The 23,716-nt window shown below is 35.7% G+C and overlaps 2 protein-coding genes across 4 annotated transcripts; one reads left to right on the top strand and one right to left on the bottom strand.

The window, feature by feature from the left end:
* The first annotated feature begins 2,003 nt into the window (after nt 1–2,003).
* LOC111900693 (serine/threonine-protein kinase ATM) lies at nt 2,004–5,606 on the top strand. 2 transcript variants are annotated; one of them, XM_052764151.1, is made up of 2 exons: nt 2,004–2,084; nt 2,522–5,606. In XM_052764151.1, exon 2 carries the CDS (start codon nt 2,604–2,606, stop codon nt 5,391–5,393), a length of 2,790 nt encoding a protein of 929 aa, XP_052620111.1. In that variant the 5' UTR covers nt 2,004–2,084; nt 2,522–2,603; the 3' UTR covers nt 5,394–5,606. The 2 variants fall into 2 exon arrangements, with proteins under 2 accessions (XP_052620111.1, XP_023752339.1); XM_023896571.3 differs by lacking the exon at nt 2,004–2,084 and adding an exon at nt 2,092–2,291.
* Nucleotides 5,607–6,679: 1,073 nt separating this feature from the next.
* Nucleotides 6,680–8,123, bottom strand: LOC111900694 (uncharacterized). Of its 2 annotated transcripts, none has more exons than XM_023896572.3 (2): nt 7,968–8,123; nt 6,680–7,500 (listed from the first exon to the last, which is right to left on the bottom strand). In XM_023896572.3, the coding sequence occupies exon 2, from the start codon at nt 7,432–7,434 to the stop codon at nt 6,868–6,870; it is 567 nt and encodes a 188-aa protein (XP_023752340.1). In that variant the 5' UTR covers nt 7,435–7,500; nt 7,968–8,123; the 3' UTR covers nt 6,680–6,867. The 2 variants fall into 2 exon arrangements, with proteins under 2 accessions (XP_023752340.1, XP_023752341.1); XM_023896573.3 differs by having other exon boundaries at nt 7,935–8,089.
* Nucleotides 8,124–23,716: the final 15,593 nt, after the last annotated feature.

A 23,716-nucleotide genomic window follows, 5' to 3' on the forward strand; every position in this document is an offset into this window, starting at 1 on the left:
CCACATAAGCAAATGGTGTTATAACACCAAGTGGGGAAATTATTTGCTTGTTATAACACCAACTTTTTGAGAATAAACATGTTTTATTATTGATTTTTTTTTTCGAATTTGTTTTTTTTTTCTTTTTCCTTTTTTTTTTTTTTTTTTTTTCCTTTTTATGTTTTTTTAATCACTAAAATGAATATATTTTTATAAAACATAAAATTTTAAAAACAAAAAAAGGCATAATATTTAAAATCTAAAATTACGATTACAATTAAAAAATAAGATAATTTTAAACAAAAAATCATAACTAAAATATCATTCAAATTACTCCTAAAACCACACAACAATACTACTATCCTTACGCAAATATTTATGCCTAATTTGATCATTCATCGCTTGTAGAACCGCTAGATCTTCCGGCCCCAAACCCTCGTCGCTAGTCCGAAGAATCGACAACTGGTTTATCATTAGTTCCCCCTTCTTTTTGCTCCTGCATCTCCTGCGCATTCCTTTCAAGGAAGTCCAAGTGTCGTTCTTTCAACTCATTTTTATGTCTTTGTATCTTATTGTGCTCATCGAATTACGCTTTGATATCCGCTGCATCTTTCGCTCTCCCCTCAACCTCCTCTACATGCCTTGCAGCTCGCCTCGATTTGTCACTCCCGACCGATCATCGTGGCGGTGAGATCTCCTTGATATCATCCGGGATGTCATCGGTGTCAGCATTTAGGTCGATGTGAGTGTGTGCGTACGACACGTCAAATGAGATCGATTTTCGCGAACTTTTGGAATGAAGCTTCGATGATGGAGGATTTTGAGTCCACCTTGGATCTGGTCGCAATAACTCCCAACATTTCTCAAACTCGAATACATGCCTCATTTCGACCCGATATTGTTCTTTTGCAGATTTGAACAAATCGAAGTCGTTTGTTCCGCTTTGTTGCTGCGCTTAAATCCGGTTGTAAATGTCGTTGAATTTTGTGCACCGCTTAGTTATCATACTCCATTTGCTACTTAGCATGTCGTTGTTGCGATATGGTTGTTTCTTCATCAAAGCGTGAAAACTTTCGAGCCCCCCCCCCCCCCCCCCCCCCCCCCCTAATAAGCACATTTCTTCATACCGTTCCCCTAATTGTCGTCTTTTGAAGTAGTACACCATGCCGCCGTCAACGCCTACTCCTCCTCTGGCGTCCACCATTGTGGAACTTCCCCACTTTCCGGTTCAACTGGGATCGTTTTTTCTTTCCTTTTTCCTTCAACCGTTTGTTGTGTTGGAGGTGGTGGTTGTGTTGTTGGCATTGAAGCGAAAGTCATAAAAAGATTTTGTTGTAAATTTGGGTTTTGCCCAAAAAGGTTTTTTTGAACGTACGGTGAGCTAGGAAATCGTATAGGTGGCGAAGCGGGATTAAAAGCGACTCCTTGGTACGAGATTTGTGGTGATGCTTGAGATGATAAAAAGTTGAAATAACTTTCATAACCCGCAAATTCGATAGGCGAAATTTGGTTTGGTTGTGTGTTTGAGTTTAATGATTGAGGGGTGTTGGGTTTTGATCTTTTTTTTGGTTGAGAGAGTTTATAAAATATAGAAAGAAATGAGTGAAAGATGTGAAAATTTTGGTTAAATTGAGGTAGTATTTATATAAAAGGTAATTTTTTTTAATTGTTTTGACTGTTGACAGCAACTAGAAAAGAAGGGTAACGTTCAGATTTTTACTCATTGGTGTAGGTTGTAATGACAACTAGATGCCCCCTCGACGAGAAACAACGGGATAAGGGGGTTGTGTACAACGAGATGCAACGCCGTTTATGACATCCACCTCAGCCACAACGAGCACAAGATATGCCCACACCGTATCCTTTTAGCTATCTCATTAAAAGTATATTAAAAATATATCAAATAAAATTAAATTAAATGTTGGTATAATGATCCTAATGAGCTGAAATATTTGTAGAGATAGGAATTAATTTAATATTTTTTTTTGTCCATTTTTATTCTTTTCCCTCCTTGTTGAACTCGGGTGAACTCCTAAGTCTTAAACTATGATGATGTATGATGTTACATGTCACATGTATGTATGCAGAGAGAGGTACTTCGTCAGGTATACAGATCCACTTACTAACTCAAACTCTCCGCTCCTCCATTTTCAATAACAACAACAACAACATAACCGAATCTTTCTCTTCGCATCATTCCCCGATCAAAACCAACCAAATGAGCCCTAATTTTTCTTCTTCTTCTTCTTCTTCATCTTCTTCTTCGTCTTCCCTTCATCTTCCATCTCTTCACAAATGTAATTAATTTTCAGGTACTTGCTGTTTTTCTTCTAATCCTTCTATGTGTCGGTATCTTTTAGTTTCTTTTTTCTACCCCAGTAACATACTTTCCTTGTTCCTTCGATGTTTCTAGTTTGTTACTACGTCAAAGGTCGAACCTTTTTTTAGTTTTATATGATTAGGGCTCAAATTTGGAATTGGTTCCTTTGTTGATTATTGATTGCGAAAGGCTAATTGTATTTATATGCGATTTTTTTGACAGTTTGTGAAGTCGATGCTGTTTGTGAAACAGAAAATTGTGACAGGGAGGGTTTGACTAATTGACTTTGTTGAATGTTATTTATATGGAAACCTTTAACACCTCAGAAACCCTAATCGAGGGTTTAGTGTCATCTAAACAAGATGGAAATGTGAATCTAATGGAGGAAACGGCTAAGTCGTTTGATATTGGGGAAGAGAATCGTGATGAACCTGTGTCAACATCAGTTGCAGAAAATGGTAGCGGGGTTGATTTAAGTAGCCATGCAGATGTTCCTATGAAAGGTATTTCCCTTTTTGTGGAATTAACTGGCGATATTTCACATCATTTGGAAGAACATCGATCATCAAAGAGAAATCAAGGTGAGGTTACTGCTGCTTACAAACAATGTGGGGTCAGTGTGGGTGATTTAGTGTGGGCAATGATCAAGAAACAATCATGGTGGCCTGGAATTGTTTGTGAAGCTTCTAGTGTACAGGTAAGGGAGAATGGACTTCTGATAAGATGTTTTGGCAATGGAAATTACATTTGGTGTCGACCTAATGAACTCAAGCCATTCATTGAGCACTTTCAACGGTTTTCAAACCAAAGAAACTCCAAAAACTTCTTTGGTGCCATGGATAAGGCTCTAGCTGAGGTTGGTCAACGTGTAAAGACAGAGTTCACTTGTTCTTGTTTCTCTAATGTGGTGATGAAAAGAAGGGGTAATGTTGATGATCTTTCATTGACTCGATTTGAGCCTGTAAAGTTTCTTGAATATATAGAAGATCTTTCAAGAAATGTTTGTATGCCTAATAAGGTTGATTTTTCCATCAATATGAATTTCTTGTCTGCTTTTAATCATTCATTAGGGCATTGCCAAATCCCAGTTCATCAACTTAAGCCTTCTTGGAGTCCATCAAAAATAAAAACCGAGGACGAAAATGGATTTTTAATAATGGAGGATGATACGGAGGGTAGTGGTGGAAAATCCGAAAAAGGATATGAAACAAGAGAAAGAAGGAAGAGTAGGTTTTTGTCATATCCGGGAGAACAAAGAAAGGAAGAATTGAAGGAAGATGATAATGGAGGAATGGAATTGAATAAAACTAATGAATTGCCATCGAAGAAGAAGCCAAGAAAGAAGTATACCAAAAAGCTTGTCATGAAGGAAGATCCATTACCAGTAAATATATGTCCATCTGATGTGCTCTCTGTGCTTCAATCTGCAGCTCAAGATTGTGGTTTTCCAAGTGAAAGTGACAAATTTGATTCTGTTAAACGTTTTGTAGCTGGATTTAGGAAATGGGTATTCAGTGATTCCACAAATGGAATCACCACCGGAATAAAAACTCCGGAATCAGAGAAACCCAAGAAAGTGAGAAAGAAGAAGAAACAATCCGGTTCACTGATTCTAGATTTCCAGAATGCTAATCCTGTTCTTGTACCTCAATCAATGGCAAATCAAGGAGTTCAAAATAATACCATCTATAATTTTAAAGATCCACAAATGACCAAACCACCCCTTCGTAAACTCTTACCCAAAAGGAGTTTGAACAATATGGACAACAATACCCCTATCCAAGCCTGGAATAGTAATCCCACTCCCTTGCCCAATGTGAATGGACACATGAACATGAACATGAATACGAACATGAACATGAATCCATATGTGTTTCCTTCAATGGAAGAATCAAACCAAGCCATGTATGGATTTGGGTCAACTCAACCATGGTTAATTAACCATGGTCAACCACAGGTGAGTAAGGTTAACCATGAGCCAAAAAAGAGAGGGCGAAAGAGGAAACATGTGGAGTTTCAAGCGAACGATGGTTTGATTGTGACACCAGATCTGACCAAAAATGGTGGTGAGAAGAAAAAGGGTAAAAGAGGAAAGAAAAAAGAAGAAACCGGAGTCCCATGTATAGATTTAAGTTACAACAAAGTGAATCAAGAAAACACACAAGTCACAGGTACTGCTTTCCTCTTAAAATTTTCATCAAACTACCCTTTACCCTCCACCCAAGTTTTAAATTTGGTATTTTCTAAATACGGGGAATTAAACGAATCCGAAACGTTCATATCCACTGAAAATCTAAGTGGTCAAGTTGTGTTTTCTGATTCTTCTAGTGCTGGAGGGGCATTTTGGGGATTACAAAATGACCAACCTTTCGGACCTGCCCTTGTTAATTACCGAATTCAGCATCTCAATAACACCGACCCTATCGAATTCAAGACTCCTATTAAGAGCCCTGTGTTATCACAAGGGGGGCAAGAAGGGAAATTCGATACGCCAGGTGTCATCGGTCCATACATGATCCCGGATTTAAACGGATATGCAAATGAAACCAAAACTAAAAAAATGGAAGAAATTCGGTTGCCTTCAATGGATTTAAGTTATGGGAATGAAGCTTCTTCGGGTACAGCTCTTTTGTTAAAATTCTCGCCACATCACCCGTTACCCTCCCAACAAGATTTGAATTTGGTGTTTTGTAAATACGGGTTGAACGGGTCTGAGACGCGGGTCATGGGTCAAGATCTGACGGGTCAAGTTGTGTTTGTGAACCCGTTGATTGTTGGAGAGGCAGTTCAAAAATTGGAAAAGGAAAGACCATTTGGGGAGTCCCTTGTAAGTTATAGGGTTCAGCATTTGTATAGTGTTAAACCCGCGATTCCTTTAGGGATTAAAAAACCTGTTCATGTTCAACAAGAGGGTAATAATGGTAATGATCTTGGGGTTATAAGAAAGAATCTTGAAATGATGAGGGTAATGTTGGAAAAAGCTGGGGGTGGGTTGTCGCCTGAGATGAGAGGGAAACTTGAGAGTGAGATTAGAGGGTTGATGAATAAAATTAAAGTGAGTGGGATGGATGGGTGTTCTTCCTCTTCTCTATGATTGGTGGCTTTGAATTTGATTAGGGTTTTTGGAATGAATGCTCTCTTTGTAATTTAACCAATAACCTCCTTTTTTTTTTTTAATTTTGGATTGCATTGAGAGAGGATGATAGAGAGAGTGTTTTGAAAGATTATGTTTTGGATAGTAGTGGTTGGTTCATCGTGAATTTATAAGACTCTTATTGGTTCTGAAAATGGTTTTTGTTTCTAGGAATTCTTGGTGTGCCTTTGAGTGTTAATTTTTGGAACTGAATATATATAAACATGATGAATCATATCTAAATAATTTTTTTTATATGATATAGAGAAGTGTTGAAGCACCTCTTGGTGGGTTGAACATCACGTAACAAAGTTTAATTAATTATATTAATAAATTACCAAATAGTTCAAGAATACAAGTTCTCCAACCTACAATTAAAATGATTACAAAAATTTGTAAAGTACATAATATATGTAAAAAAGAAAGACACAAATACCATTCAGATAAAACCTAATTATGGGACAAAACAATCCAAATTCACATATAAGAAGGTATTTTCATTGGTGACAGTTTGAGTGATTCAACGACAACCGGTGTTATACCAATTTCTAAACTGGATCGACCCAGATGGTTTCTTTAAAAACCAGGTTGAACCAGTGGGTAAAAAACTATTTGAACTGGTTTATTGGACTTAGATAGTTAGATTTCACTTAGCCCATTAAAAAAACAATCAATTTCCAGAGCAAATTGAATATGTCGATCGACCAGGTTATCTGAAGTGTACACAACTCGAAGACTGACGCACACCACTATCAGATATAGACTGATGGTCGAACTGATTAAATCGGGAATAGATCTTCAGACCAGTTCAATTAAAATCTGGTTTTTAAAACATTGATTTTAGTCCGTTTTGTTGCATGCATGAAATAGAATCTTATTTGACTTTTCATATGATTGAATTTATTCAAATAAATACCCAAACTGTAGGACCCAAATTGTATAAAAACTTCTATTCTTTTATACAAGTTCCATTATTATAAAAACAAAAGTTTAAGATTTAATAAAATATGATGGAATTAATTCAAATACTAGATAATTAAAAGTCAAAATCATTATTTGTTTCTCTCAAGCACTGAAAACTGATATTTACCATAATAATTACTTCATACATAAGTGCAAAAGTAAAACCAGTGTTAGAAAACATGAAAAGCCCTAAATGTGAACATGTGCAAAACATATGACATTAAGAACAAATATTAGAAGAAATTAATCAAGAACTTAGGAACTTTTACACATGACATATTGCATAGTTCATAAATCCAGAAGATAAGAAAAGGGTAAAAGTTACAAATATTATTAAAGGACAAATCTTGTTTTCATGTAAATCCTACATCCAACTTTTTAACCAAAACCAAATCTAGCAAACAATCTTTTGATCAAAGTACTTCACTCAAAAATCTTCCTACAATCAAGAAACCCTAAAGTAAAAGAAACATCACTCCATAACAGCAACACCTCCAACAGCTTTAATCTTCTCTATGATCTCATTCGCCTCTTCTTTAGTAACACCTTGTTTAATCACAACAGGAACTTTTTCAACCATATCTTTAGCTTCTTTCAATCCAAGACTTGTAAAAGCACGAACCTCTTTAATCACCTTAATTTTAGAAGCTGCATCAAATTTCTCCAACTTTATATCAAATGCTGTTTTCTCAACTTTCTCTTCAACCTTACCTGCCCCACCTCCTGCCCCACCTCGGGCACCCAAATCCACCCCTTCAACTGAAATCGACTGCATTTTAGGATGCCTTAGTCTCTCTCTAAGTGTAGGACCTATTTGCATACGCTCTTCAGGGGGTAGGGCTGCAATTTTTTCAGCAAGTTGGATGATTTTGTCAGAAGGTGGAGGTCTAGGGCCATATGGGTCATATGATGCAGGTAGTTTGTACCTTTTGGGTTTGGATTTAGGGTCTGCAGGGATAAAATCGGGTTGAAAAGAACGGATTTGTAAAGGCCCTATAAGGCGCATGCGAATTGACCTAAGAAGTGCTAAAGATTTCATGGTTTTGGTTGTTTTCAGTAGGAAAGAAGACTCATAGATATGACACTTGTTTAGACCTTCTTACACCTGGAAAAAGAGGGGCAGGCTTCAGATATTATCAACATTTCAAGATAATTGGAAGTAATCATTGGTGAGATAATAATAAGTTCACAGTTTTGTGTAAAAGTTTAGAAATTCATATTTTGCACACAACCATTCATTTAAACTGTTTTTTTCCAGGTATATTTCTGGGTGTTCCATATTTTAAAAACTGACCAAAATCGATTTGGAAACAAACGAGGCATTACATCGAACACCTGGAATGCATATGAAATGGTGCCATAAAACACAAAGAATCAGCTCCGTATTTCCAAATTCGTAATTACATATTCATGGATACACACATACAAAGATAAAGATATCGAAAACCAGAAACTTGATAAGCAATCAAATTGACGCATCATACTAAAAGAGGGCGGAAAGCGAATGAGAGAAAAGGAAAAAAGAAGTGAAACACTAACAAATGTAACCCGGGACTGAATCGTTTGACGAACCGTGATTAGAAGAACCGTGAGGCTGCAGAATCGAAGACAGTCCACCGATTTGAAGCTTGAAGGAATCGCCGCCTATGAAATAAAAATGAGCGATCAAACCTTCTTGGAAAAACAATGTATCTGGCTCTTAATTGAACTTTTGGCCCTTGTAGTTTTACTTGATGACACTTCAAGCCCTTCAAGTTTCAACGACGGATAAAATATCAATAATAATTGGCGAATGGTTTGTGACTTGTGATGACCAACGGCCGTTGCCCAATAAACTAATAGGAATATGCAACAAAAGTACGTTGGGCCATACATTGCAAAACCCAATACTATATTGTAGAGTGTGTGGCCCATTGTTTATTAATGTTAATGTCATGAGTCATGACAATTAATAATTTGTAATTTGCTTTTTTCAGTTAATTAATTTTTATTTGTATTTAATAGAACACTAATTTTTATTTTGTTCGTATTACATTGTTAAAAAATTTAACTGAAAAATGTATTATATAAAACGTTATAGTGGACGCAATGTTAGCGCAAAATATAATTAAATAAATAAATTTTGTCATATGAAATATCATGTCGTCCACAAATTTACCCGGTTACCTCAATTATGGAATAAGAACCTCAAAAAAGTTTAGTAACATATTTATATACATACTAATTTAAAAGTCCTTGATGAACAGGACTTGCTTCCTATTGGTTGATTTTTTTTTTTTATTTTGCTTTGGAAAATATGCGAAAAAATCCTAATATTTTAGGCCAGTTTACGATTTAGTCCCATTTATATACATACTAATTTAAAAGTACTTGATGAACGGGACTTGCTTCATATTGGTTGATTTTTTTTTTTTTTTTTTTTATTTTGCTTTGGGAAATATGCGAAAAAGTCCCAATATTTTAGGTCAGTTTACGATTTAGTCCCAAATTAAATTTTGTTTACAAAAAATGACAGATTACCGGCTAAAACTTCGGATTAACCCTTCGTGGCCGGTTTCACAGATTTAGCCGGTATATCATCTTTTTTCGTTAATTAATCCAAATTTTGGGGCTTTTTCATTAATTAATCAAAATTTTAGGGCTTTTTCATTATTTATTACCAATAAACCAAAATATTTGGACTTTTCTGAAGATTACCTTTAAACTGATATATATTATATGATCTAATTTAATATGTACTATTCCATGTCTTCTTTCTTATGCTCTTGTAGGCTCACCGTGTGTTTTTATCGGTGTCGTCAAACCCAACAACAAAAATCTCACTCACAAGCCTTGTTAACTCCATTGATTTTCCAAAATTATCCATTCATAACTCTATGATCATCATTCTGTTGGATTAGTGTCTAAGTCCATAACTATTTTGGTATGTACTTGACCCGACGGTGCATGGTCCTTTTGGGTTGCCTTCACCAAAGCAACTTGATAGGATGAATTATAGAGAAAAGGATTAAATATGATTTATTAATATATTATGAGAATAATATATTAAAGGAGAAATCATATTGTTTAATTAATATTAGTCAAGAATTAATTGGTAATTAGTTTTGTGACTAAAAGAGATTAATTAAACTTAAGGGACTGGAATTGTAATTATAAGATAATTGCAATTGGGCCATGGATTGTCTTATATTAAGGAGTGGACGAATTCTATGGGGAAACCCATAAGAAATCGTCCAAGGCCTTAAGGAAAGAGATCCATGGGTTGCTTAGGGCTTAAGCATCCAAATTAGGGTTTCCTTGTTAGATAACCCTAATAGCCTCACTATATATAGAACCCTTAAGGCTCAAAAACGTGGGGAACTTCTCTTCTAGGATTAGAACACGTTTTGGGCAGCCTCCATCCTCTCTCCTCTTCATCCTCTTGCTCTTGGTGTTTGTGAACCATTAGATGAGTGACATTTGTGACTCTAAGCTTTCTAAAGTCAATACAAGGAGGATTTGGGATTGTTATTGCTATATAACAATCAAGGTAATAACTTAAACCCATTCTTATGTTAATATGATTACTTGTATGCTAGAATTAGGGTTTATAGCCTTGGATAACTTGCATGTACAATAGAGAAACCTAGATCCAAGCATTAGGGTTTGTATGAGCACATAGGATGTTCTTATAGCCAAAACCCATCAGTGGTATCAGAGCCTAGATTGGTTTCTATTGTATTGATGCCTTGTATGTTAAAAAATTCGATTTTTGTGGTTCTGCATTATGGACTCGGCGAGTCCCACTGTGGACTCGGCGAGTTGCCCCCTACTCGGCGAGTCCATAGGGGTACTCGGCGAGTTCGAGCGTCAGATGGAGCTATTTTCGGGATTTCTTGCTGTTTATCTTTGAGATACTTGACTTTGTCATATTAAATCAATATAAATCCGATTTTATGATATATATATGACTATATTCTTGATCTAATTGAAGATATTTATCAATTAATAAAATATTTGTTTTCTTATGTGATAATTGATTAATTATTTTGATTAAATTGGTAAATTGTTTTGCAAGAAATCATTAAATAAATCAAATATGGATAATTATGTGATTAAATGTTAATTAAGATTATTTGATCCTTGTGTTAGGAAAAGCTTCATATTTTCCCCTTTAGGTTTTATAGTTTAAATTTGAAATCAAAAGTTTAGTTTTGAAATTTAAATAGTTGAAACCCTAATGTTTTGAAATGGTTCAAAACTTGCCCTCAAGTTTTGGAATTTAAATTTTGATTAATAGTTTAATTTTGATGTATATTCTAAACCTAATGTTTTGATATGTTTCAAAACTTGCCCTCAAGTTTTGGAATTTAAAAGTTGATTAAAAGTTTAATTAGGAATGTCAAATTCTAAAACCCTAGTATTGTTTTGAAAAAGTTCAAATCACACCATTATGGGTTTATTAATTAATTAAGGTGTATAATTAAAAGAGATTTAGTAAATCCATAAAGTCTTGGTATACAATTTAATTAAATTAAAAGTATAATTATTAAATTAGACCACCTAGTATTTTAAAAGTATAAAATACACCCTATACTATATATATAACATTAAAAGTCTAACATTATATATATATATATATATATATATATATATATATATATATATATATATATATATATATATATATATATATATGAGTAAAAGTCAGTCTTACCGTTAGTAGGTCTCATTCACGAAGCTGGTCTATAAGGGGTGTTTAAGGAAATTGCCTATAAAATGGCGATTGAATGGTATCCACTCTTACCCACCGCACTCTTGACTAGTGGAGGGTCGTTAGCCGAACGGGTAGGATGGGACAAAACCTTCCATTATAAGTATAATGAAGTATAAAAGTAACTAAATGTTTTAATAAAATTCCCAATCTTAATTACTTAGGCAAAAGTGAATTGATGCAATTCCATGAAATTACACTTTGTGCCCTTGCGAAGACGTTAGTGGAGCGTGTGTGGTTTACCGGCACACTAAATGGTTCTAAGCAAAGGTAGCAAAGGGTGACTCAATGTTTGTCATAGTTCGGTGGAGCGTGTGTGGTTTACCGGCACATCGAATAGGTGACTGTAACATGTGGGGGCACCATGTAGTTTGCATGGTTATTCACACCCGCTTTGTGATCCTCGGCATCCCAGTCACAAACAAGAGGGGCATATCGAGATTTAAACATGTCATTGAAATGTTCAATGAATCTCATAGGATCTAGGAGTTTTCATAGATTTAAAACCTAAATTTCTTTTTCGTTTTTCATAGTGGAAATTAGTGAATCGTCATTCACTTACCTTCAAATATTCTGCAACTAGATTACGTCATCCCTTTTCTAGGTTGTAGCGTATTGTGTTGGGTCCTAGCCTTAGTATCTCATTTGGGTGATTTACTAAGGACTCAATTAATCAACTAACTTGAATTCGTTTTCTCCCGTTTTGTAGATGTCAAATTTCGACAACTATGGTCTTCCCAAATCCCGTGGAACAAGCTTTCCACATGAAGATGATATTCCACGATTCGATCGAGGAACAAGAGATCATGCTTCACTTCCTCCACCTCCTCCAATTATTCTCCCTAACCCACAAGATCGAAGAATTGAAAGGTTCAACATCACTAAAGCCCTATTGGAAATGAAACATGAAGATGGTAAACCCGTGTGTGCCCACATTCTAGGAATGAAATCACACATTGATAGGTTGATAATGTTGGGTGTGTCATTCCCGGATGAGTTGGCTGTGAACTGGGTTTTGCAGTCACTTCTTGAATCATATAATGAGTTCAAAAGAAAGTATTATATGATGGATCATGACGATAACCTCATTGACCTAACTTACATGCTCATTGCTGCTGAATCAGAAATGATTTGGCAAAGCAATGGAGCGTATTTGTTAGGAAAGTCAACCAACCATGCTTCCGAGGACGTTCTAGGAGAACCGACCTGCGTTTGCTACCAAGAGAAAGGGCGTTGGATAGAAGTCTGCCCTAAGAGCCTGAAGATTCCAGAAGATGGGAGAGTCAAAGAGTATGGTTGTGCTTCAGGTAAAATCCACTATCTAACTCCATTAAGTTCCTATTCGTTGATTCTTAATACATGATGTGATAAGATTGCATTTGAATGTTTTGCAGGATCAGTGAAAAGAAAGGAAGCTTGAGGAAAGAGCAAGATGAGTCTAATCACAAAGAAATGGATCTCGATCGCATGGACTTGAAGATTAGATTTTGAGCTTAGATAGTTATGATAGAGTTGTTAGGAATTTTTCTTTTTGAATACATAGTTTTCAATGAATTTTGCATTGTAAGGACAAATGTTTTCCGCTGCTTTTATAAATAAAATAATTTTTTTGGTTTGACTTATTTATTTATTTGTTTATTTCCTTGCAATGAAATCATTATGAAAATTGATGTTTGCATATTTCTACAACGAGTGGATATGATTCTTAAAATTACGGAAAGAGGTCGAGAATTTACCAAATAGGGAGAGTTTCTCATCGCCCAAGTTTCAATTGGACAGAAACTTGGAATCACGCGACTTGGTTGCTCGATGAATGAGAAATTTCATATTTGGAAATTAGACTAATTCATTGACAAAGTGTCAAGTGAAGGACTAGGAGATCAAGTACACAAAGTTGTGTGTTGATTAAAGTCCACCATAAGAGTAACAAAGAAATTCGTCATGGTTTACTAAAGGTTTAGTAAATATGATTACACTTATACGATTAAGTGTAATTGTGAATTGATTAAAAAGGTTTAAATCAATAGCAGAACGAATAAGAAGAATCAAGTAGGCAGAAAGATAAAAGTTTCTCCATTCGAAGAAGAAGGAAGAGTACCTTTTATGCTTTATGATAGGTCTTAATGATTAAGAACCATATCTCAATTGATCCTCTAAGAGAGTCTTAATACAATTGCATGTCTAAGAAGAGGATTCAAGAATTGAAGAAATGGTTAAATCAAGAAGTCAATCATACTTCGTTCCAAAACAAGTCTTAAAGTTAAGATTGTGAAATTGAGTGATAAGTATTAAGAAGGTTTATGACATTCATAAAATGTGGAAAGTTGTGATGTCTTGGATAAGGCAAAGACCAACTAGGACCAATTTATGAAGTGTTTTGATGAAAACTAGACTAACTCTTGAATATTTGTTTATCAAGAAATGTTTATTGACAAGAAAATCTTATATGTCAAGGAGTCGGTGGGAGTCTTAATGGTCTTGAAAGGTTTCAAGAACAAATCAAAATATACCTTATCGATCATCACTAGCACACGAGTTGAGGTTTACAACCTATCGTTTTGACACTGTATTGTTTCTGTGCCGTTCCACTTGAGTTAATTATGCATGTGGGCCCTATGAGTTCTCATTTGAATGCATAAAAGGCTAGGACCTTGATCAATCAAAAGTACATTGATATGAAAAGGTGAGCTGCTTAACTACTTGGAAGACATGGTGGGCAGCTGTGTTACCAGAAGGCAAGAAATCAAGATTCGGTCCATATGAGCTTGAATTTGTCATAAACTTTGGTTTTGACAAATTCATATGGAGAGGAACACATACACCATTAAAATCTAAGTGTCAGAAGATTCCCTCCTTCATGAAAATGACTGTGAGGAAATGCTTTCACTAAGAAAGATTTTAAGAAGATAGTGATTGTAAAAATGCATTCTCGAATTCGATTATGGTTACGGTATCCCTTTCCATGATTTGAATTGTGAAGTTTGGCAATTAGTCTTAATTGTTTAGACACACATATGAACTATCTAAGGCAAAGGTGTATAAATTTAAGAATCCTTGATAAAAGATTATCAAAGCATTGGGTATTAGAAACATGAAATTAAGAAATTCAATAAGTATTGTTTTTCTGGAAGTTAAGCAGGTTTCTGAATAAATGTCAAAGCTAGTGGGAGCATAAGTGTTATGTTCATAATAATCATCATGATAGTGGGAGCATAAATGTTATGATTGCATGATTATTAAGGCAAGTATTGCAAGTTAGCAATATTAATTATAGAAAACAAGAGTTATACTTTGCAAAGTCGCAATGGTTGTAAAGTTGGTTTGCTATAATTAAAGGAGACAATATTATGCTTCATTTCAAATTTAAAGGTTTAGGTTGTGAAATGTTAATAAATTTAGTCAAGGAAACATAATGTGTTCTCAAATTTCGATTATGATTACGACATTCCTCTTCATAGTTCGAATTTTGAGAACATAGCACATAAAATATTATGGCAGAAGATTGATAAGGTATCAAATCTTCGCGTAAGACATTATGCATCGTGTCCCATACGCTTCAGGTATAGGATTGATTGCAAATGCTATAATATTTGACCATTCTAAAATTTTCCAAATGTCTAGCGCATTTAGAGGGAAAAAGGACAAGAATTGGTTTTGATTAAGATAATTAAACAACTATCAAAGGACAATCCAAAGTTCGCCGATGATTGGTCGCTTGTGAGTAGTTAGAAGTATAGTATTGGATAGACCATATCGACATTATTATGAATAGATAAGATTCTATTAAGAATAAGTTGTCATATGGAAACTATGGAAACGTGTCCATATTGGGAATTGAATATTGAAAATATATGTCTAGATTAGGAGCTTTTATGCAAAAGGATGTTCAAAGGAAAGTACTTTGAGTGAGAGACATAATATCTAAGGAATTGTATTGTAACAATCTCCGATAGAGGACCTTGTAATTCATTGGCAATAGTCTTTGTGACTTGGGTGCAGTGATATTACGAAAGGATCATTGCATAAAATGTTAGAATCTAGCATATTCTATAAGTGGCAAGAATTTGATATTCTTACACTTATGAAAAAGGATTAGGAGTTGTGAAATGAGAATGATTGGAAATGTGTTCAATTTGATCTATTTCACAAAGTAAGAACCATAGGTAAACATTGTGTGCATGCTAGGAGCATGGGACAAGTGTTGTAATTCAAGTAAGAAGTTGATTACCCGAAACAACAAATAATGAGTAATCGATATGGTGATAAATAAAAGGTGTTTTATTTATACTCAAAGGTTTGAGGCCATATGGGATTAGTATTATATTTGTGTTTCACTTTGCATGTTTTGACTTCCTGAATAATTTAATTGGTTAAGAATAGTCAAATTATTCAAACGGGCCACAGTCGTTCATATGTTGGAAGTAGGTATGAATAAAGACTGTCATGAATTGGTGTGTGGATTGTCTAAAGAGTATTAGACATAAGCAAATGTTTGTTGCAACGTTCATGAGTGCTTATGAATATGATTTGAGCATTGGATTAAACCCACGCTCACTTGGATCACTCCATGAATTGTATCACGAGTGATTGGTGAGACGATAATATCTTATATCCTTGAAACCGAGATGTGTGAGTTGTATCTTGCAAATCGGTTGCATATTGATAATATGTAAACGCACTAGTAACTTGGTGTTATAAAACATATTATTGTGTGTAATTCGGTGAGTGAGTGCAAGCGAGCATTGAATCAAAGTTTATCCGTTCCTTTTATCCAAAGTAGGATAAAAGCAATATCTTTGGGCCCCTCGATGATTTAATGATGACAAACGTAAATGCTCGGCCGGGCTAGGGCTAATTTGATTTGTTCAATTAGTCAGTCGTCATAAATCGGAAGTCGAGAAATAGTACAAAGAGAATGATTTGAAATCATGTCTTATACGATATCTAGAATGGAGGAATATATGATCCCTTATCTAAAGGACACGCGTATCTGATAGGATCAGAGTTGACAGCGACTTTGGAAAGCTACGATTGCAGATCAGGATCCGAAGTCATACGCATAATAGTTATTAGACTTATCCAAGTGGGAGACTGTTGGATTAGTGTCTAAGTCCATAACTATTTTGGTATGTACTTGACCCGATGGTGCATGGTCCTTTTGGGTTGCCTTCACCAAAGCAACTTGATAGGATGAATTATGGAGAAAAAGGATTAAATATGATTTATTAATATATTATGAGAATAATATATTAAAGGAGAAATCATATTGTTTAATTAATATTAGTCAAGAATTAATTGGTAATTAGTTTTGTGACTAAAAGAGATTAATTAAACTTAAGGGACTGGAATTGTAATTATAAGATAATTGCAATTGGGCCATGGATTGTCTTATATTAAGGAGTGGACGAATTCTATGGGGAAACCCATAAGAAATCGTCCAAGGCCTTAAGGAAAGAGATCCATGGGTTGCTTAGGGCTTAAGCATCCAAATTAGGGTTTCCTTGTTAGATAACCCTAATAGCCTCACTATATATAGAACCCTTAAGGCTCAAAAACGTGGGGAACTTCTCTTCTAGGGTTAGAACACGTTTTGGGCAGCCTCCATCCTCTCTCCTCTTCATCCTCTTGCTCTTGGTGTTTGTGAACCATTAGAGGAGTGACATTTGTGACTCTAAGCTTTCTAAAGTCAATACAAGGAGGATTTGGGATTGTTATTGCTATATAACAATCAAGGTAATAACTTAAACCCATTCTTATGTTAATATGATTACTTGTATGCTAGAATTAGGGTTTATAGCCTTGGATAACTTGCATGTACAATAGAGAAACCTAGATCCAAGCATTAGGGTTTGTATGAGCACATAGGATGTTCTTATAGCCAAAACCCATCACTTTCAATCTCCAAATAAAGAACGGAGAAAATCCTTGTTGATTACATGGATGTCCGTATTACCTAACCATGACTTAAACCGTGGTTCCAACACTTGGATGTTCCTGTTACTTAACCATGACTTGAACCCATACACTAATGGCGTTGTCCATAGTGTTGTTAACAATAGAAGACGAATCTCACATGTTCAACCACTGATACATTGGCTCAAGTCTTACTTGACCCTTGTTTCCTTACAACACTATAGAAGCCCCAGCATAAGATGAATCCCACATGGTTCATCATTTATTGGTTTTTTGTTTTTGTCAAAAAGTAAAGCATTTTGGAAGCCCCAAATAGACTAAAATGTAATAATGACAATTGTTGTAATATCACACCAATTGTCATTATGACTTAAACGTAACATCACAACAATTGTCATTATTACATTTTAGTGTGTTTGGGGCTTCCAGAATGCATTAGTTTTTGGCAAGACAAAAACCAATAAATGATGAACTTTTTGATAAAGATCGGAACACAATCTTATTGATGGATCCAAGATCTCCTTCTCGTCCCAAGCCTTTTTCTCCTCAATCTTCTTCCAAAAAATGCACTACAATATGCAATATTAGCCCCTTTTTCTCTCCTACAAGCATATAGCTCAATTAGGGTTTCTCTCAGAGTGTTAACATGATAAGGGAGGCGGAAATGACGGCTTAAGGTCCTTTAAATAAGACACAAACCCTGAAAATTAGGGTTTTCACACTCAGCTCCTACTCATCGAGTTGGGGTCCTCCAACTCGTCGAGTAGACTCTAGAAATTACGCGACCATTAACACTCTCTACTCGACGAGTTGTGGCCTCCAACTCCTCAAGTTGATCAGACAACAAGAATATAAATTAATTAAATATTATACATGGGAGTCGGGATGTTACACCTATTGTAAGGAAACAAGGGTCAAGTAAGACTTGAGCCAAGGTATCAGTGGTTAAACCATGTGGGATTCGTATTTTGTTGTTAGCAAAACTATGGACAATGCCATTAGTGTATGGGTTTGAAATAAGGTTCGAGTCATGGTTAGGTAATAGGAACATCTGAGTGTTGGAACCATAGCTCGTAGGTATACCAAATTAATATTTTAATTGTTTATGATGGATAGCTTGTTGACATTTTTTTACAATTAGAGTTAACATTCTTCATGGTTTTCAGTACATAATAGCGAGTTGATTTTTTTTACCTATGTTGAGTTTTTTAAGCTTAATGGTTCATTCTTCATGGTTTTCAAGCCCTATTGTAAGGAAACAAGGGTCATGTAAGACTTGAGCCAAGGTATCAGTGGTTAAACCATGTGGGATTCGTATTTTGGTGTGAACAACACTATGGACAATGCGAATAGTGTATGGGTTAGAAATAGGATTCAAGTCATGGTTAGGTAACAGGAACATCCAAGTGTTGGAACCACGGTTTAAGTCATGGTTATGTAATACGGACATCCACGTAATCAACAAGGATTTTCTCCGTTCTTCATTTGGAGATTGAAAGACGATCATAGAGTTATGAATGGATAATTTTGGAAAACCGATGGAGTTAACGAGGCTTGTGAGTGAGATTTTTGTTGTTAGGTTTGACGACACCGATAAAAACACACGGTGAGCCTACAAGAGCATAAGAAAGAAGACATGGAATAGTACATATTAAATTAGATCATATAATATATATTAGTTTAAAGGTAATCTTCAGAAAAGTCCAAATATTTTGGTTTATTGGTAATAAATAATGAAAAAGCCCTAAAATTTTGATTAATTAATGAAAAAGCCCTAAAATTTGGATTAATTAACGAAAAAAGATGAGATACCGACTAAATCTGTGAAACTGGCCACGAAGGGTTAATTCGAAGTTTTAGCCGGTAATCTGTCCTTTTGTGTAAACAAAATATAATTTGGGACTAAATCGTAAACTGGCCTAAAATATTGGGACTTTTTCGCAGATTTCCCTTTTGCTTTTTGATAATTATCTATTTTATACCAGATAGTGGATTACACGTGCATCTTGCCTCTTTTACGTGCTTCTCCACCGCCGGTGTATCTAATAAAAATGAGATTAGTGTCAGTTCACCGTTTCATTCCATTGAACCGTCTATGGTTCTTTTTTCTTCTACGGCCCTTTCAACGCTATTCATACCCTTCTTCTTTCTGCTTCCACCGCTCCTCCTTCCACCTCCTCCTTCCATCGTCTTGATCCAAATGTGCCGATCCACTGCTTCAATACTTACATAACTTTCTCCCACCGTCTATATGCCATCAAATTAAATCTTTGTTTCGTTTTCTAGAAATTCCAATAGTGTACCCACCTGCAGTCGATTCCATTTGATATCGACATCAGTGGGAGAAGAAGACGTCGGAGCAGGGCTGCCACACCCGATCGCATAGGAAAGCCCTAAAATCGATTTTCAGTGGTTGCGCATGTACTTAGTGATGACGTATAGTGGGAAAGACGAAAGAAACCTCAAACCCATGATCGAAGTTCGGAAAAAAGGAACCACATCGCTAAAAATGAAAAATAAGGTTTGTGTTTCATCTTTCTGTATCTGATTTAGCACACAGTTGCTTTCTTTTTCTACCTACTTCGCATTCCACCTGCCTTCTTTTCTTTCTTTCTAAAAAAACCGAAACTTGCTCTTCTTATCAGATTCGCTCACCACATGTTCGATGAAATGCCTTTGATCGGTTACGCAGCAATATGTGTTTCAATGAAGGAAACCCTGTTGAAAGATTGGTTTACTATTTTTCTGAAGTAATTCGATTGAAAATAAACAGCGAATTGGGAAGCGTCGCATGTAATGGACTTGAAAGTATCCAGTTTGATCTTCAAGAAGCCTTGATGAACATAAATACATGCATCTTTCCATTTCACCAGAAAGTTCCTTTATCGCAAGTTTGCCAGTTCAGTTCGTTTCATACAATAATAAAAAACTTGACAAAAGCTACAAAAAATCACGTAATTGATCTCGAGATCAGGATAGGGATGCAACATGCAGTTATGATGTAAGCGCTAGCGAGTCAAAGTGAATGTCATATCGATCATATCAAAATAACTGCTATTGGTACAAGATCGGAGTCCAAGATACTAGATACCTGTACGTAAGTTCTAATCGTTGGGTTAACAAAATATTTCCGGTGTATATATATTTTGAATTCTTTGGCTTTGTGCAGGTAAGAATCTTGCTAATTTTGTGAAGACAAACACAAATCACTATCTTGGAGAGTACAAAGGACAACTGCTTGGGAGCTTCTCAAATGTATTGCCCGAAATTACAAAGAGAAAATCAACGCACATATAACTGTTCCTGGTAGATTATTAGGCTATTTCAAAATTCCGGATGACATCGCTCTGCTTATTTGCTGCTACTAAATTTAAAAAGTTTTTTTTTGGTATAATGACCATTTTTGTAACGCCCCGTTTCTGGTATGTTATTTAATATTATTATTTATTCAAGTTTCAAGAGGAACTCGACGAGTCAGTAGCCCGAGTCGTTGAGTAGAGACGGGATTTCAAGTTGGCGACTCGGCGAGTCCATATCCTGGACTCAGCAAGTCCATCGGTCTGAATGAAACCCCAAATTCTTGGGTTTTGCACCCTATTTATACCATGTTATGAGCCCCAACCTCATCCCCTTCACCCTGAGAGCATCATTTAGCAAACCCTAACCTTTCCTTGAGCATTTTGAACACTTATTGTGTGAATCTTGAAGTTTTGGGAGAAAAGAAGGAAGCTAGATCCAAGGGAGTAGAAGGAGATCCAAGATCTTGCATCTATTACAGAGTTATTAAGGTAAAAATCAGATTCCCTCTGTTTCTATGTTTGATTCTCCATTTTTGAATCACATTTAGACCATTTAATCCATTCCTTAGCTTATTTATGGTTGAGAGATCACATTGGGGTGATTGGCCTTCGGGTTTAGCCATGTTTCAGTCCCTAAGCCGTGGATCTAACACCTTTATGGAGCCATTTTGCATGAAAGCCCTAGATCTAATCTTCTAAGTGTCTTTTGAGCCTTTAAATCCCTTTTCATGCATGTGTACACGTAAAGTTGGAAACTTTACGTGGTAAACAAACCTTAGAAACCCAGATCTATAAATTGTATGCAGTGGTTTTGAGCAGAATCGATTTTATAGAAGTTGCATGCAACCGACTTGGCGAGTTGTTCTTCAGACTCGGCGAGTCGGGTCGCGAGTCCCTGATTTTCCCCCTTTTGAGTATCCTGAGTAGGAACAGTGAGCCATAGGTGGACTCAGTGAGTCGGAAGCCATACTCATTAATGGAGGGACTCGGAGAGTCAATGCCCTGACTCGGCGAGTCCAAGGCAATCTTCATACCTCAAGAACAGACTCGACGAGTTGTTCATATAACTCGGCGAGTCACAGCCAGAGTGTTCATGTTTTGAAAGAGGACTCGACGAGTTGTTCATACAACTTGGTGAGTCAGATGCAGATTGAGTGAGTGTTAGTATCGAAGAGGAACTCGTCGGGTCTATGCCAAACTCGACGAGTAGTAGTAAGCAGAATTGAGAAATGAGAGTAAGGACTCGACGAGTTAGGTCAACTGTATGTTGACTTTGACCAATAGGTTGACCTTGACCAGGGGTAAAATAGTTATTTTACCCTTAGTGTAGTTATCAGTGATTGATTGAGTGTACTTACGGAAATTGTAGTCGGGGTGAAACCGGAGCAGCAATAGACAGATTCCAGAGCAGTTCATTCAGCAGCTAGACTACGAGGTGAGTTTCCTTCCAGTAGGAATGGGTCTAAGGCCACAATGCCGGCCCGTTTAATTAGTAGTAGTTTCCGGACCTCGGTCCAATGCAGTAGTTAGAATGTTTGATGCCTTCGTGGCTGAGACGGTGTTTATGTGTTATGTGTTCCGGGCTACGACCCGACGTAGTATGCAGTTTATGTGTTCTTGCTAGTTGATATGTTTACGCTATGTTATGTTATGCTCAGTTATTTTCCGGACTTCGGTCCGATGCAGTTAGTTCCGGACTTCGGTCCGATGCAGTCAGTTCTAGACTTCGGTCCAATGCAGTTAGTTTCGGACTTCGGTCCGATGCTGAGGGCAAGGCCCTGGTTAGTTCCGGACTTCGGTCCGATGAAGTGGGCAAGGCCCAGTATGTGTTATATGTTATTGTATGGTATGTGGTAGTTTGGGAGAGCTCACTAAGCTTTGTGCTTACAGTTTCAGTTTTGGTTTCAGGTACTTCCATAGGTAAAGGGAAGAGCTCGAGTTGATGGCATCGCACACACCACAGCTTCAGTCTTTGTCTTGGGAGTTTGTGTTGATTCTTAGTTTGATTTGATACAGTTGTTTCACGACATTTTATTATGATTTGAGATATTAGACGTATGGTTTTGTGACATGTTGCTCAGTATATGAATTTTTATTATTAATAAAAAAAATTTGGGTCGTGTTATGAGGATGTTACAATTTTACCCTCAGATTTCCTTTACAACTATAAGGGCTATACGAGGTTTTTATGGAGTAATGACAACTTTGCCCCTGCATGCTAGGCTTGTTTGCTGACGCTGATGTTGAATTTTTTGTAGGTATTCACCTTGCCCCTGGTTGCCCTGTCCGACTATATGTTATTTAAACTTGTATTTATTGGTTTTTTTTTTTTGTACCCAGTTTCTGAAGAAGTTATAAGTTGGTTTATTCTATTATGTTAAACATAGATACAAGGTGAATTTGTTTCCATTGATAGCTTTTTGCTATCTAATAGTTAGGAACATCCTTCTCTATAAGGTATGCAATCTTTCCGTTTCAGTAATTTATTGTGATTTTGCTCGCTTTTGGCGCTGCAGCAGAGAGTTGTTATTAAAGTTAATGTTTTGGGGACTTTTTAATGAAATTAGCAATGTACTCTAAGTAGAAATGTGATTTTAATTGAATTTACCAATTCAGTTTTTGGGACTTTTTGGGCTGACATGATTCTTTTAAATGATTGAGTTTTGTAATCCATGATAGCCAATCAAATTTCTAATGAAGGTGTTAATGATAGCCAATCAGATTGAATTTGGCCAAGCTTTGTTTTTGTTTTTCTATTTTGAATTTGTATCTTTGTGTCATAAACACATGACCCCAATATGAAATACAAATAGTCAACTACAAAATTTCTCATTGCATCTTTATATTTTTTGCTTGAGAACATATTATTCAACAGATTATACACAACAAAAGTTGGATGATAAACCTATAGATTTTGATCAAGTACAATTATTTTGTTACACTTTTTTGCAACTTCCATCAACTGTCTTATTCTTTTTAACTTAAAGATTGACAATAATAATTTTCTTTATTTGAATTCATCTTTTCAGTCATGGCACATTACTTTCGAAAATCTACTCCTATGGGCCGATTTTTAGAAGTACCATGTTTATGTAAAGGGTATTAGAACGATAAAACATATACTTTATATATTAATGGTTTAGTAAATATATAAAATGATTTTATCCATTCAATTTCTTACTTTAGTGAGTTCTTAATGTATTTTTCTCAACTAACATTTATACATTATATAAAGATAAATGCAATGTATAATTATTCAAAATCTACCATTTTACCTTCTATGAATGTTATCGAATCCAAAAACATCGAGTTTTAGAGGCACGAAACTAATCAAATGAGATTCAAAAAACAAAAAA

The sequence above is a fragment of the Lactuca sativa genome, chromosome 5, assembly GCF_002870075.4.
Source record: "Lactuca sativa cultivar Salinas chromosome 5, Lsat_Salinas_v11, whole genome shotgun sequence".
Lineage (NCBI taxonomy): Eukaryota > Viridiplantae > Streptophyta > Magnoliopsida > Asterales > Asteraceae > Lactuca > Lactuca sativa.